The sequence below is a fragment of the Erpetoichthys calabaricus genome, chromosome 5 (genome assembly GCF_900747795.2).
Source record: "Erpetoichthys calabaricus chromosome 5, fErpCal1.3, whole genome shotgun sequence".
In the NCBI taxonomy this organism is placed as follows: Eukaryota; Metazoa; Chordata; class Cladistia; order Polypteriformes; family Polypteridae; genus Erpetoichthys; species Erpetoichthys calabaricus.
In genome coordinates this window covers 244,789,325-244,802,186 of record NC_041398.2, presented here as the reverse complement: position 1 = coordinate 244,802,186, position 12,862 = coordinate 244,789,325, and the positions used below count along the sequence as shown (strand labels likewise).

Sequence of the window (12,862 nt, the reverse complement as noted above, 5' to 3'; positions counted from 1 at the left end):
CTTAACACTAGAATCCCTGAAGCCTACGAGAAAAGTCTTATCCTAGGCCACCTTAAATCCCTTCGCAACTCTCCATCAGTGTCTTGTGTTTTGCAAATGTGTCGATCAGCACAAGCAGCCTGCTATCCAATCCCCCATCTCCCAGCACAAGTCTCTTTATCTGGGTGTGAGGTGCCTGGAGTTGTACTGGGTAAATAATATATCGCTATTTGCAATATATATATTTCATGCGTGTTCCATGTCTACAACGATCTTGGTAAGTGTGGGATGACAGGAAATAAGAAATGGAAGAAATGCTGAACACATACATGGAAAACGTTTCTGTTTTAGGTTATACTAATAATAATGTAAAGTGTATAATGAGTGAAGACTTTAGTCCAAATATCAAAAAAACGTGCGCTTTTATTCAAAAGTATAACCAAAGGAAAAAAAAATCATTTAGTTTACATGTTGCTGTCTATGAGTTAAAAACCCAAGCTTGATGGTGCAGTGATTAGAACTGCTGCCTTATAAACAAAACGCTGCAGGTTTTAAGTTCGGGTGCTCTTTGTGTTGAGTAGTGCTATTATTATTACTATTACTATAATATAATAGTACTAGGGTGTTGTACCGTGTTAGCCATTATGAATGTAGAGAAAAGCCAAGCAAAATGACACCTTTTATTGGCTAACTAGAAAGATTACAATATGCAGCTAACTAGAAAGATTACAATATGCAAGCTTTCGAGGCAACTCAGGCCCCTTCTTCAGGCAAGATGTCTTGCCTGAAGAAGGGGCCTGAGTTGCCTCGAAAGCTTGCATATTGTAATCTTTCTAGTTAGCCAATAAAAGGTGTCATTTTGCTTGGCTTTTCTCTATAATATAATAAAAACATACATTTGATTTGAGTCTGTAACGCCCAGTGTAAATTTTGGCTACTTGTAAAAGTTAGTGTTTGTTTTTTTATTATTCAGTTTCATTCTGTCAGTGACGTTCACGTGGTACAACGAACTTGCCTCTCCCTCTCAGAGTTGATGACGTTTATCTCCATTCTTTTCACAACAGCAGCGATGACCACAATTGGTGCTGTGGTTGATGCCTGTTTAGAACTATTTGTTGTACAGACAATCAAAGATACGACCGCTAGCAGACTATCATGTGGCATTTGCGCTTTGACAACAAAGATACCCATGCAGAACGTGTGAAAAACGACAGCTTTGCTGCAATTTTGGACATCTGGCAATGTTTCGTTGAGAACTGTGTTTTGTGTTACAACCCAGAGCAAAGACTTTCCGAGTCTGTGGTCATAAAGCTTATGGGGCTGTTTCTGGACCAAAGCAGAACCGTAAGAACAGACAGCTTCTTCACTGCTCTTTCACTGGCTAATAGACTGTTGCGCCGCAACGCAACTCTGCTTGGTACCATAAAGTAAAATGGGACTTCTACCTCCAGCTAAAGTCACTTCAGTACACAAGCAATACTCCACGCTAGTGTTTAGATCTGGCAGTGCCATGCTGACGGTGTATGCGCCCAAAAAGTAGAAGCCTTTGATTTGAGTCTGTAACATACCTGCTGAATCCAAACACAGGGTCATGGGGGTCTGCTGGAGCCAATCCCAGCCAACACAGGGCACAAAGCAGAAACCAGTCCCGGGCAGGGCGCCAGCCCACCGCAGGACAGACACATACACCAAGCACACACTAGGGCCAATTAAGAATCGCCAGTACACTTAACCTGCAGGTCTTTGGACTCTGGGAGGAAACCGGAGCACCCAGAGGAAACCCACGCAAACACGGGGAGAATATGCAAACCCAAGTCTCCCAACTGCGAGGCAGCAGTGCTACCACTGCGCCACCGTGCCGCCCCGAGTCTGTAACAGTCGGAGTAAATTTTTTCTACCTGTAAAAGGTATTGCTGCAATATAAGCAGACGCATAAACACCTGGTGAATCATGTCTAATGTCTAAAAGTTGTGACACTGCAGTTCTGGTATACCAAGTAATGTCGTGTAAAGAGTCTCGTTACATTTGGTCCATAAATCAGACATGTCATCAATGACAAGCGGTTAGAAGTTCAGCTAGTTGGCTGAAGGAAATCACATGGAAGGCATCTGAAGATTTTGTGGGCAACTACAGAGCAGCAGACTACGTCCAGCGGAGGCTTCAAGCATACAAAGCCTGGAAGTGCAACATCTCCCTAAAAAATGAAATTTTTGTGTTCACACATGGACTTCTTTCCTGCTAATCTTGGAGCAATCATTGTTGAACATGGCGTAAGATTTCATCATGACATGGCAACAATGGAAAAGTGGTATCATATCATCATCATTACTGTTGTTATTATTATTTATTTATTTAGCAGACTCCCAAGGTGATGTAGAATCTTATTACACCAAATATGTGACTTAAAATATGTACTCGCGTATAAGTTGGGTCTTGAAACCCAAAAAAATCAATCGTAAAATCAGACCCCAACTTATATACCTGTTCAAAAATACGACACATTTTTTTTTTTTTTTTTACATCTTCTTGCCTCCTCCAATCTCACATCAGTTTCTCAGACACATTGAACTTTGTTGCAGCAGCGCAGTTACCAATTTCTTTCGCCACTTCAACGACTTTTAATTTAAAACCAGCTTCATAGTTTCTTCTGATTGAATGCTCCATCGTAGAGAAGGGATGTTCTTATGATAAAGGTGTATGAGGGTGTGAGATACGAAAAACACAAATCAGTGCAAATGTCACTTCAGAACAGTGTGGGTATCACCGTGTGGTCAAGTAGGCAGCATACACAGAAAAATAAAGGCCGTGTGCTCCGTGGTTACTCTCTCAGGTGGGCATTAGCATATCGTAATCTCTTGGACCAATGGCGGGAGTTTTCTGCATTCGACTTATACGACCGACATTATTAAATACCAGAAATTATACAGTAAAATCAAGTCCCGACCTTATCCACGGAAGAACTTAAACACGAGTATATACGGTACATTTTAATTTACTGTATAATAGATACAAGAATGATTAGTAGGTGCAAGCATCAAAAGCAACAGAGAACAAGATTAAAAATTAAGCAACAGGGAGTCGTCCTTCCACTACTACTACTACATAATAAAAACTGCAACAAGACACAGACGCACACACCAGTGTCCTGAAGTCCTTGTCAGCACAAAAGTCGCCATCCAGTAGATGAGACACTTAACAGTTTCAAAATAAGTAATAAAAAGGTGCGTTTTCGAGACACCTAAACAGGAGTAAGTTGGGTGCGGCTTGAATAGACAAAGGGAGAAGATCCCACAGCTTTGGAGCAAAAATGGAGAAGCGTTGTCCAGTGTACTAGACAGCACACATGGACTGGCATCCCTGACATGACTGAAGAAGTATGCTTACCCAGTGCAACAGAAGGACTGAGGCAGGTGGGTAATGCTGAATATTTTCTGCCCCAATGCGCTAGTTGGCTGCCTCCCTAGGGATAGGATTCCCACACGGACACCTGCAGGGCATGCTGGTACTTCTAGTTCTGTAGGACAGCCCTATTGGGTTCCGTGAGTGCTGGAAGGGGGAGCTGCTGGGATTCATGATCCCTATTTTATGGGACTTCTGCATGACCCGGAAGTACTTTCGTCGGGCTGTGCCCTGGCACCGGATCCAAGATAAAATAGGCCACTTGACCTCATCATGGTGAGATGGATTATTGTGTGGAGGACGGACAAAGCTCGGCTGGGAGGTGTGGACGAGATGACAAAAAGAAACAGTGAGAGAGAAGAATTGTGTTGAATTTATGCCACTTTTGGTGCTTTTCTGTAAGGTATTATCGTTAATAAACCTTTTATTAATACCGGGACTTCTATCTGTGAGGTTGTGTTTGGGGTGCTGCAACGTCCCCTGGTGGTCACACCAGTTTTGGAGAGATGGTGAGCAGACAGGAAGAGGAAGACTGGAAACTTCTTGAAGGGACGTACGAAGAGAACAAACACCTGAGATACTGAAGAGCAGCACCATTTAGAGAAAAAGACGAGTTTTGAATTGGATCCTTACAGCAACAGGAAGCCAGCAGAAAGATGAAAGCAGAGGAGCAGAAGGAAGGAATGGAGAGGTCACATAGCAGTTGAAGGAAACCTGACCAATAGAGAGAGCTGGAATAGTCCAACCAAAAAAGAACCAGTACATAAACAAGGAGTTGCATGGCATGATTAGTAAGGAAGGGTAACATCTTCATTATGAAGATAGAAGCTCCATGATAGGGTCACTGAAACTGAGGAATCCATAGTCATGCTAAGATTACTGACCATGACTGATCATGACAGGGTGACATCTTCAAGAGCAATTCTCAGAGACAAATCTGAGGAAGGAGAATCAGAAGGGCAAGTGTAGGATATCTGGCTTTGAAAGGTTAAGGTGATGAGCATTCATCCAGGAGGAGCTAGCAGAGAGACACCTGGAGATCTGGGCTAAAACCAGTGGGCTGTGAGAGGGAAATCAGAGGAAGATCTGCACATCATCAGCATGGAGGTGGCGGGAGAAGCCATGAGAAGAAGTAACATTGCCTAAAGAACGAAAGTAGAGAGAACGGAGAAGTGGACGCAATACTGATCCTTAAGGCTCACCTGTGGAACAGAACTGATGGCGACCCTGACCAATTGATCTCAGAAAGTCAAGCGTTTCACTACACAATGAGAAGAAAGCTTTCAGCCGTGATGATCAAATGACTCACCTGCTCATGTTAAGGATATGGTTGTCTTTATGGTCATTTGCTTTGTTCACTTTCTCTGAAAAAAAAACAAAAGAAAAAGACGATAAACTCCTTAACGTTATGTTTACCCCTCAAAAAACAAATCAAAACCTTGGCATTCTGTCAACAATATAACACATTATTACAAAAACAGACACACGTAAATACGGAAACATAAATGCAGCAGGGAAAGGCATGTCAATTGTCCACTGCTGATGAAGATTCAGTACACGTCCTTCGTCGTATAAGTTTTGATAGAGTCACCAATGCACAGCCCCTAATCACAATTGGGACAGCAGATGCCTGTCGATTTTCTTATATTATTTTTTCTGTTGCTTGCACACGAGAAGGTAGAACGTCAGTGTCTGATCCACAAGATCGATGCGCCCCTTGTGTTATTGTGGGCTACCACAGCGCAAGGCTTAGTGACTTCCACATTTCCTCTCATGTGAACAGTGCTTGGGGATTGGGGGCAATGTTCCCTCTAAGCTGAGCGCGTGAGCGATCGCTCACACAAATTCAGAGAGTCGCTCATACTTCCCGCACTATCGCTCATTCCGACGGCGTCGTTTGTACTTATCACACGATCGCTCACTCCAACCGTTGGAGTTGGTGCTCATAAATTTTTGGCTTAAACAAAATGTCGCTTATAAACAATGTTTTTTGCTCACTATATGCTACTCCTTAGAGGGAACATTGATTGGGGTAACATCTTTCTTGTCGTTGTACCTGATCACAGTCATTTTTTCTTTTTTGCCATGCAGATACTGCATCCCACTGCAGCTTTACGCGACTGAAGTCACCAGGCACATCACGCTGGTTCAGTCGTACAGTACAGTATGCATCAGCTTCACTATCCATGTCAACGTCTGACCATCTACTCATATTGTTATCTCTGTTATGTGATTTAGCTAATAGTTCAATTTCAGTTTGTTCTAAAACTGACTTTACTGTGTTTTGGTTGAAGACTCCGCCCCACTCATGAATATTGATGAGTTACCATAGATTGTCAAAACACATGTTTTGTAGCACGATGTTATTTTCAGATGATTTTACACCTATGGGGTGTAAAAAAAACTCATAAATCCCTCCCACCTTAAATCCCTTCACACCTCTCTGTCTTGCAAATGTGTCGATAAGCAGCAAGCAGCCTAATATCACATTCCCCCACTGCCGCACAAAATTTTGTCAGCTCAAGTCTGTTTACCTGTGTGTCAGTTGCTTAGAGTTGTATAGAGTAAATACTATATCGTTATCTGGAACACATGCCTTTCATGTGTGTTCCGTGTCTACAACAATCTATGTAAACACATTGTTAAAACAGAAATGTTTTTCATGTTTTAGTAATAATTGACAAAATGTAGACATGAAGCATATAACGTGTGAAGCCTGAAGTCCAAATATCAAATAAACACTTTCAGGAAAGGTACAAGTATAACGAGACAAGTGTACTTTTATTCAGGAATATAACTGCAGAAAACAAACCTGCGTTAGGGTGTGACATTGACACGTCTTTAATACGACTGCTTTGGTGGCGTAACGGTAAGAACTGCTGACTGGTAGTCAAAAGGTCACGAGTTCAACCCCGGACAACTCCGTTTTGAGAAGTGAGCTGCTCTTATTCTTACTATTTTAGAATAAAAACATACATTTGATTTGAGTCTGTAACCGCCGGTGTAAATTTATGGTACTTGTAAAGGTTAGCTTTGTTTTTTTTTATTCAGTTTTTTTCTCCCAGTCATGTTCATGCTCCCCCCAATCTGACACTGCTGTTTTCACATAATGACGTGTTATAACAGAGGTGAACTCAGATGATGACGAGGGTTCTACATTGGAGAAAGAGTCTATCGTGAACACCACATTGAACAACAGCAAACTGTGTTAAAAAGTCCATGGAAAAAATGTTATTCATGTTGCATAATCCACGTGTCAGGACATCCAGTCGTATGCTCGCAAGACACCAAGCACATGGATTTTTAGTAAAATATTGTTAAATAAACCATTTCCGGAAAACACTCTTGTGAACAAAAATGAAACATGCTCAGATGAAAACAGACATTTAGTGAAAAGTCTCAACAGTAATGGAACTTTCCTGGAGGAATACGGACGTAGATAAACCCTACCCCGCCATGAAAAAATCGGGAGTGGTCTCCTTCCTTATAGTTTCTCGTATACTCAGATATGGGGATGGATATTTGAGGAGTAAATCGCAAGACAATGATTGAACCATCAACAACAAATCAAATCAAATAAATAATATATTGAACAATTATTATAAAAGTAAAGTTGAATAAATTGGCTGCATGCATAAATGGTAAAGTGCCACTTCTGGTTAACAGAAATAACCCAAAAGTTGATAGAAATCTATGTTTTGTATCTAATACTTGTATGCAAAATTTGGTTGACCCAAGTGAAAGCATACTCAAGTTATCATGTTTAAACACACAAACAGACATAATTCTGAAAATGGTATTTTCGGACTTGGGAGGTCTAAAACGTTGAGATTCATCATAATCTTGACATTGAATCTTTGGACGATTCCAATACTTTCCCTATACTTTGTATATGAGAAAGTAAAAAGAGGAACCCACAAAGGTCTCTGAAATAACCCGAGAATGCCAAAAGTCATCGACACCCATCATTGCTTATTCTGTATTTAACAAAAAACAGATTTTGCTTTAGAGTTTGGATTCAACAGAGTATTTCAAATAACAGCACTAATGTCAATGGCATGGACAAAAATGAGGGGAGCCTTCACCTCATATTTAGTGGCACAAACTTTCGAGTTTGCAGTCATTACACACAAGCGATTCCTGGAGCTCTCCATGAGACTTCTGCAACTGTCCATAGGTTGTTTGGCCCACTCGTCCTGAGAAAATTGCTCCAGCTGGGTCAGACTTGAAAGGGTCTTCTCCAGATTGCATGTTTCAGTTCTTTCCATAGATGTTTGATGGAATTCAAATCAGGGCTCATGGAAGGCCAGTAGTTCAATGTTTTGTTCTTCGCAATTCTTGGGTGCTTTTTGCTGTGCGTTTTCAGTCATCATCCTGTTGGAGGGTCCATGACCTGTGACTGAGGCAGAGCTTTTTGACATTGGGCTGTGCATTTCACTCCAGAATGTCTTGATGGTCCTGAGATTTCATTGTTCCTAGCATAGACTCAAGACACCCTGTGCCAGACACAGCACAACAGCCCAAAAACACAACTAAGCATCCCCTATGTTTCACAATAGGTCTGGTGTTCTTTTCTTTGAAAGCTTTTTTCGTCATTGGACATCGAGCTGCTGTGACTTCCTAAAAAGCTCCAGTTATGTGTCATCTGTCCAAGGACATTCTCAAAGAAGCACTGTGGCTTGACAATATACATTTTAGCATTTGGGCTTCTTCCTTTAAGCCCACTGTCACCCAAAAAGCAACAGATGGTGCGATCAGACACTAATGGACCTCGACCTTGGGGTTCCGCTTGTGTCTCTCTGGAACATTCTGTGTCTCTTCTGTTCATTCTGGGGTCGTTTTTCTCTGGCAGCCTCGTCCAGGGAGGTTGGCTGCAGTCCCATGGATCTTCAACTTTATAATAATATTTGCAACTGTCATCACAGGAACATCAGGCTGCTTGGAGATGGTCTTCTAGCATTTGCCGTCAACACACTTGTCTATCATTTTCTTTCTGATCTCCTCAGGCAAGTCTCTCCTTTGCATTCTGTGGTCCATGTTCAGTGTGGGACACATGATGACACCAAACAGACTGCAGACTTTTCTCCATTTAAATCGGCTGAATGAGTGATTGCACGATTGGAAACGTGTGATACGAATTAAAGAAAACAGTTCAATAATTTAGGATCTTTTCTAGGGGAACCAAGAAATGTGTCCAGGCCATTTTGGAAGATCTTTGTAGAATAAGAAACACTTGATCTCTAGTCTCTTTTCAGGGAGACATACAGCACTGTGAAGCACCCTGAACGTCGAAAAGGCCCTATATAAATCAAATTTTATTATTATTGTTGTTATTTCAATAAGCTGTAAGGGGACCAACAAATGTGTCGATGTCTGGTCTGCTAGAAATGGAATTGTTTCATGTGGAGGGACGGGCAGACAGACATGATGGCAGCAATAGTTGCTTTCAAATTTTATGTGAATACACCACCATGGATCTGCATGAGATACCTGGACAACGAATCTACTAGCTAAACGGATCACCCTGGTGGACTGAATGGTGTCCTCCTGCTTCTTATTGTCAAAAATAAAAGAATTTATGAGAGTCTAGCTCATTATTGTACTCTACCACAATTACATTGAAGGGGTGTTTCAAAAATCTTTACATTACCAATCACAGGAGTAGACTTCATACCTGACAGTTTAAAGAGCAACTCTGATGCCATCTTAACTGATATATCTTGGGAGAAAAGGTCTTTTTGAGGGCACACCATTGCATCAGGTAGGTCTTGGACAGGTTCGCTTTTCTCTTCATCCAGTAAAGTGCCAAAGCCAAGAATGTGAGGAGGGGCAGGAGATTCACTGGGAATGTCCACTTCCATGGGCTCTTCTTTCACTGTTGTCTTTTTTGTATTTATCTCTTTGCTGTTTTCTGCTAAAAAAAAAAAAAGGGCAGGAAATAAACTTTAATATCCCAAGATGATATACAACTAAACTTTATAACATGAAACACTATTGATTTTTCTGTAGGACTGCAGCCAGAAAAAATATCAATAATGGTTACAGAGCATTTGATTAAAATAACGGTACTCATTCAGCCATACAGTCCCTAGCCTGTTTATTCAGTTTATGGTTGAGGGGAGCTGGGGCCTAATCCTGCAGCACGGGGCATGAAGTAGGAAGCTACCCTGGGCAGGGCAACTCTTCATCACAGGGTCCACACACACACACACACGCACACAAGGGTGCATACAGTACATCCGGAAAGTATTCACAGCGCATCACTTTTTCCACATTTTGTTATGTTACAGTCTTATTCCGAAATGGATTAAATTCATTTTTTTCCTCAGAATTCTACACACAACACCCCATAATGACAACGTGAAAAAAGTTTACTTGAGGTTTTTGCAAATTTATTAAAAATAAAAAAATTGAGAAAGCACATGTATATAAGTATTCACAGCCTTTGCCGTGAAGCTCGAAATTGAGCTCAGGTGCCTCCTGTTTCCGCTGATCATCCTTGAGATGTTTCTGCAGCTTCATTGGAGTCCACCTGTGGTCAATTCAGTTGACTGGACATGATTTGGAAAAGCACACACCTGTCTATAGAAGGTCCCACAGTTGACAGTTCATGTCAGAGCACAAACCAAGCATGAAGTCAAAGGAATTGTCTGTAGACCTCCGAGACAGGATTGTCTCGAGGCACAAATCTGGGGAAGGTTACAGAAAAATTTCTGCTGCTTTGAAGGTCCCAATGAGCACAGTGGCCTCCATCATCCGTAAGTGGAAGAAGTTCAAAACTACCAGGACTCTTCCTAGAGCTGGCCGGCCATCTAAACTGAGCGATCAGGGGAGAAGGGCCTTAGTCAGGGAGGTGACCAAGAACCTGATGGTCACTCTGTCAGAGCTCCAGAGGTCCTCTGTGGAGAGAGGAGAACCTTCCAGAAGGACAACCATCTCTGCAGCAATCCACCAATCAGGCCTGTATGGTAGAGTGGCCAGACAGAAGCCACTCCTTAGTAAAAGGCACATGGCAGCCCGCCTGGAGTTTGCCAAAAGGCACCTGAAGGACTCTCAGACCATGAGAAAGAAAATTCTCTGGTCTGATGAGACAAAGATTGAACTCTCTGGTGTGAATGCCAGGCGTCACGTTTGGAGGAAACCAGGCACCGCTCATCACCAGGTCAATACCATCCCTACAGTGAAGCATGGTGGTGGCAGCATCATGCTGTGGGGATGTTTTTCAGCGGCAGGAACTGGGAGACTAGTCAGGATAAAGGGAAAGATGACTGCAGCAATGTACAGAGACATCCTGGATGAAAACCTGCTCCAGAGCACTCTTGACCTCAGACTGGGGAGACGGTTCATCTTTCAGCAGGACAACGACCCTAAGCACACAGCCAAGATATCAAAGGAGTGGCTTCAGGACAACTCTGTGAATGTCCTTGAGTGGCCCAGCCAGAACCCAGACTTGAATCCGATTGAACATCTCTGGAGAGATCTTAAAATGGCTGTGCACCGACGCTTCCCATCCAACCTGATGGAGCTTGAGAGGTGCTGCAAAGAGGAATGGGCCAAACTGGCCAAGGATAGGTGTGCCAAGCTTGTGGCATCATATTCAACAAGACTTGAGGCTGGAATTGCTGCCAAAGGTGCATCGACAAAGTATTGAGCAAAGGCTGTGAATACTTATGAACATGGGATTTCTCAGTTTTTTTATTTTTAATAAATTTGCAAAAACCTCAAGTAAACTTTTTTCACGTTGTCATTATGGGGTGTTGTGTGCAGAATTCTGAGGAAAAAATGAATTTAATCCATTTTGGAATAATGCTGTAACATAACAAAATGTGCAAAAAGTGATGCGCTGTGAATACTTTCTGGATGTACTGTATATCTCTGGGATCTGTAAAAAAAAACAAAAAAAACTGGAGTACCTGAAGAAAAGTCCGTACATGTAAACTAAAACAAACAACAATTACTGGGATGGGGTTTGAATTGCCATTCCCAAGATTTCTTCTATTTTTTTTTTCCCTACAAGGGTCTTTCCTTTTTGGAAGTTTTTATTTTCTTGTCAAGGCTGGGGGGGCTGTCAATAAAAAGGGCCTACTCAATCCCACTGCAGCATTCCTTGTGTGATTTTGGCCAATGTCAATATGCATTTTAACAAATTCCAATCTGGATTTTTTACATAGAGTCTTCCCGGGTCTTCTTCTATTGAGCCCAATTTCACTCGAAAAGCAACAGCTGGTACGATCAAACACTGATGGACCTTGGAGTTCAGCTTGGGTCTCTCTGGAAGTTGTCATTTGGCTTTTTGTATCCCGTTCTCACTTTCCTTCTGCTCATTCTGGAGTCGATATTCCTCTTGGCGGCCGCGTCCAGGGAGGTTGGCTACAGCCCCATGGATCATCAGCTTCTTCATATTTGCAACTGTTGTCACAGGAGCGTCAAACTGCTAGCGAGACACTTCTGTGTCTGTTTGTTTGATCTTCATGCACAGAGTTGTTTTTTTATAAACATAAACTTCAAAATTTGGCACATGGGTACTTGTTAATAGGCAACAGAATCAGAAAGTTTTCAGACCCCTTCACTCTCTGCACACTTTATGGTGTTGCAGATTTCATTTTTAAATGTATATATTTGACATTTTTATCCATCAGTCTGCACGCAATAACCCATAATGACAAAGTGACAACGTTTTCTGAAAGGTTTGCAAATTTATTAAAAAAAAATACTCAAAAACTGAAATTTTTCAGTCCTAGAAGCATTCAGACCTGTCACTCAGTTCTTTGTAGAAGCCCCTCTGACAGCCATTCCAGCTTATAGTCTTCTAGGGTAAGTCTGCACATTCATTGGACACCTGGATTTGGGCAGTTTATCTCATTCTTCCCGGCAGATCTTCTCAAGCTTCGTTAGCGTCTGTTAACTGCCATATTCAGGTCTCCCACCACTTTTTATATGACGTTTACATTTGGGCCATTCAAGTACACTCGACCCGACGCCAGTCCAGCTTTATCAAGCTTCAGATCATTTTGTGCTAAAATGTGAACCGTCACAACAGTCTGAGGTGACGTGCACTCTGAGCAGGTTTTCTTCAAGGCCCTCTCTGGATTTGGCTATATTCATCCTTCCCTCAAATCTGACCAGTCTCCATGTCCTGCACCCCCATAGCATGATGCTTCCACCACAAAGACTCACCACAGGGATGATATTAAGCAGAAGATGAGCAGCAACTGATCCTCGCCAGACACAGTGCATAGTGAGTTCTGATTAAACAGTTCAATTTCTGCCTCATCAGATCGCAGAATCTTTCTCTTTAAGCTCTTACCTTAAACTGTCGTATGCGTTTTACTCAAGAGTGACTTCTGTTTGGCCACTGTACCACAAGCATCTGATTGATGGAGTGCTGTTGAGATGGTCATCTGTCTGATGGGTTCTCCCATCTCAGCAGAGAACTTCTGAAACTCTTTTAGAATGACTATTTGGTTTATTTAATCACTGGCCT

The 12,862-nt window shown here is 42.0% G+C and overlaps 1 protein-coding gene across 3 annotated transcripts in view; it reads right to left on the bottom strand.

The window, feature by feature from the left end:
- The window catches only part of znf827 (zinc finger protein 827), a 227,094-nt gene that overhangs the window by 84,582 nt on the left and 129,650 nt on the right, over window positions 1-12,862 (bottom strand). For 2 of the 3 annotated variants that reach the window (XM_051928105.1, XM_028802722.2), the window contains exons 6-7: window positions 9,053-9,292; window positions 4,688-4,742 (exon numbers count right to left, since the gene is read on the bottom strand). In XM_051928105.1, coding sequence (XP_051784065.1) covers window positions 4,688-4,742; window positions 9,053-9,292 — 295 coding nt within the window. The remainder of the gene's footprint in view (window positions 1-4,687; window positions 4,743-9,052; window positions 9,293-12,862) is intronic. The other variant, XM_051928106.1, reaches the window with a different exon arrangement.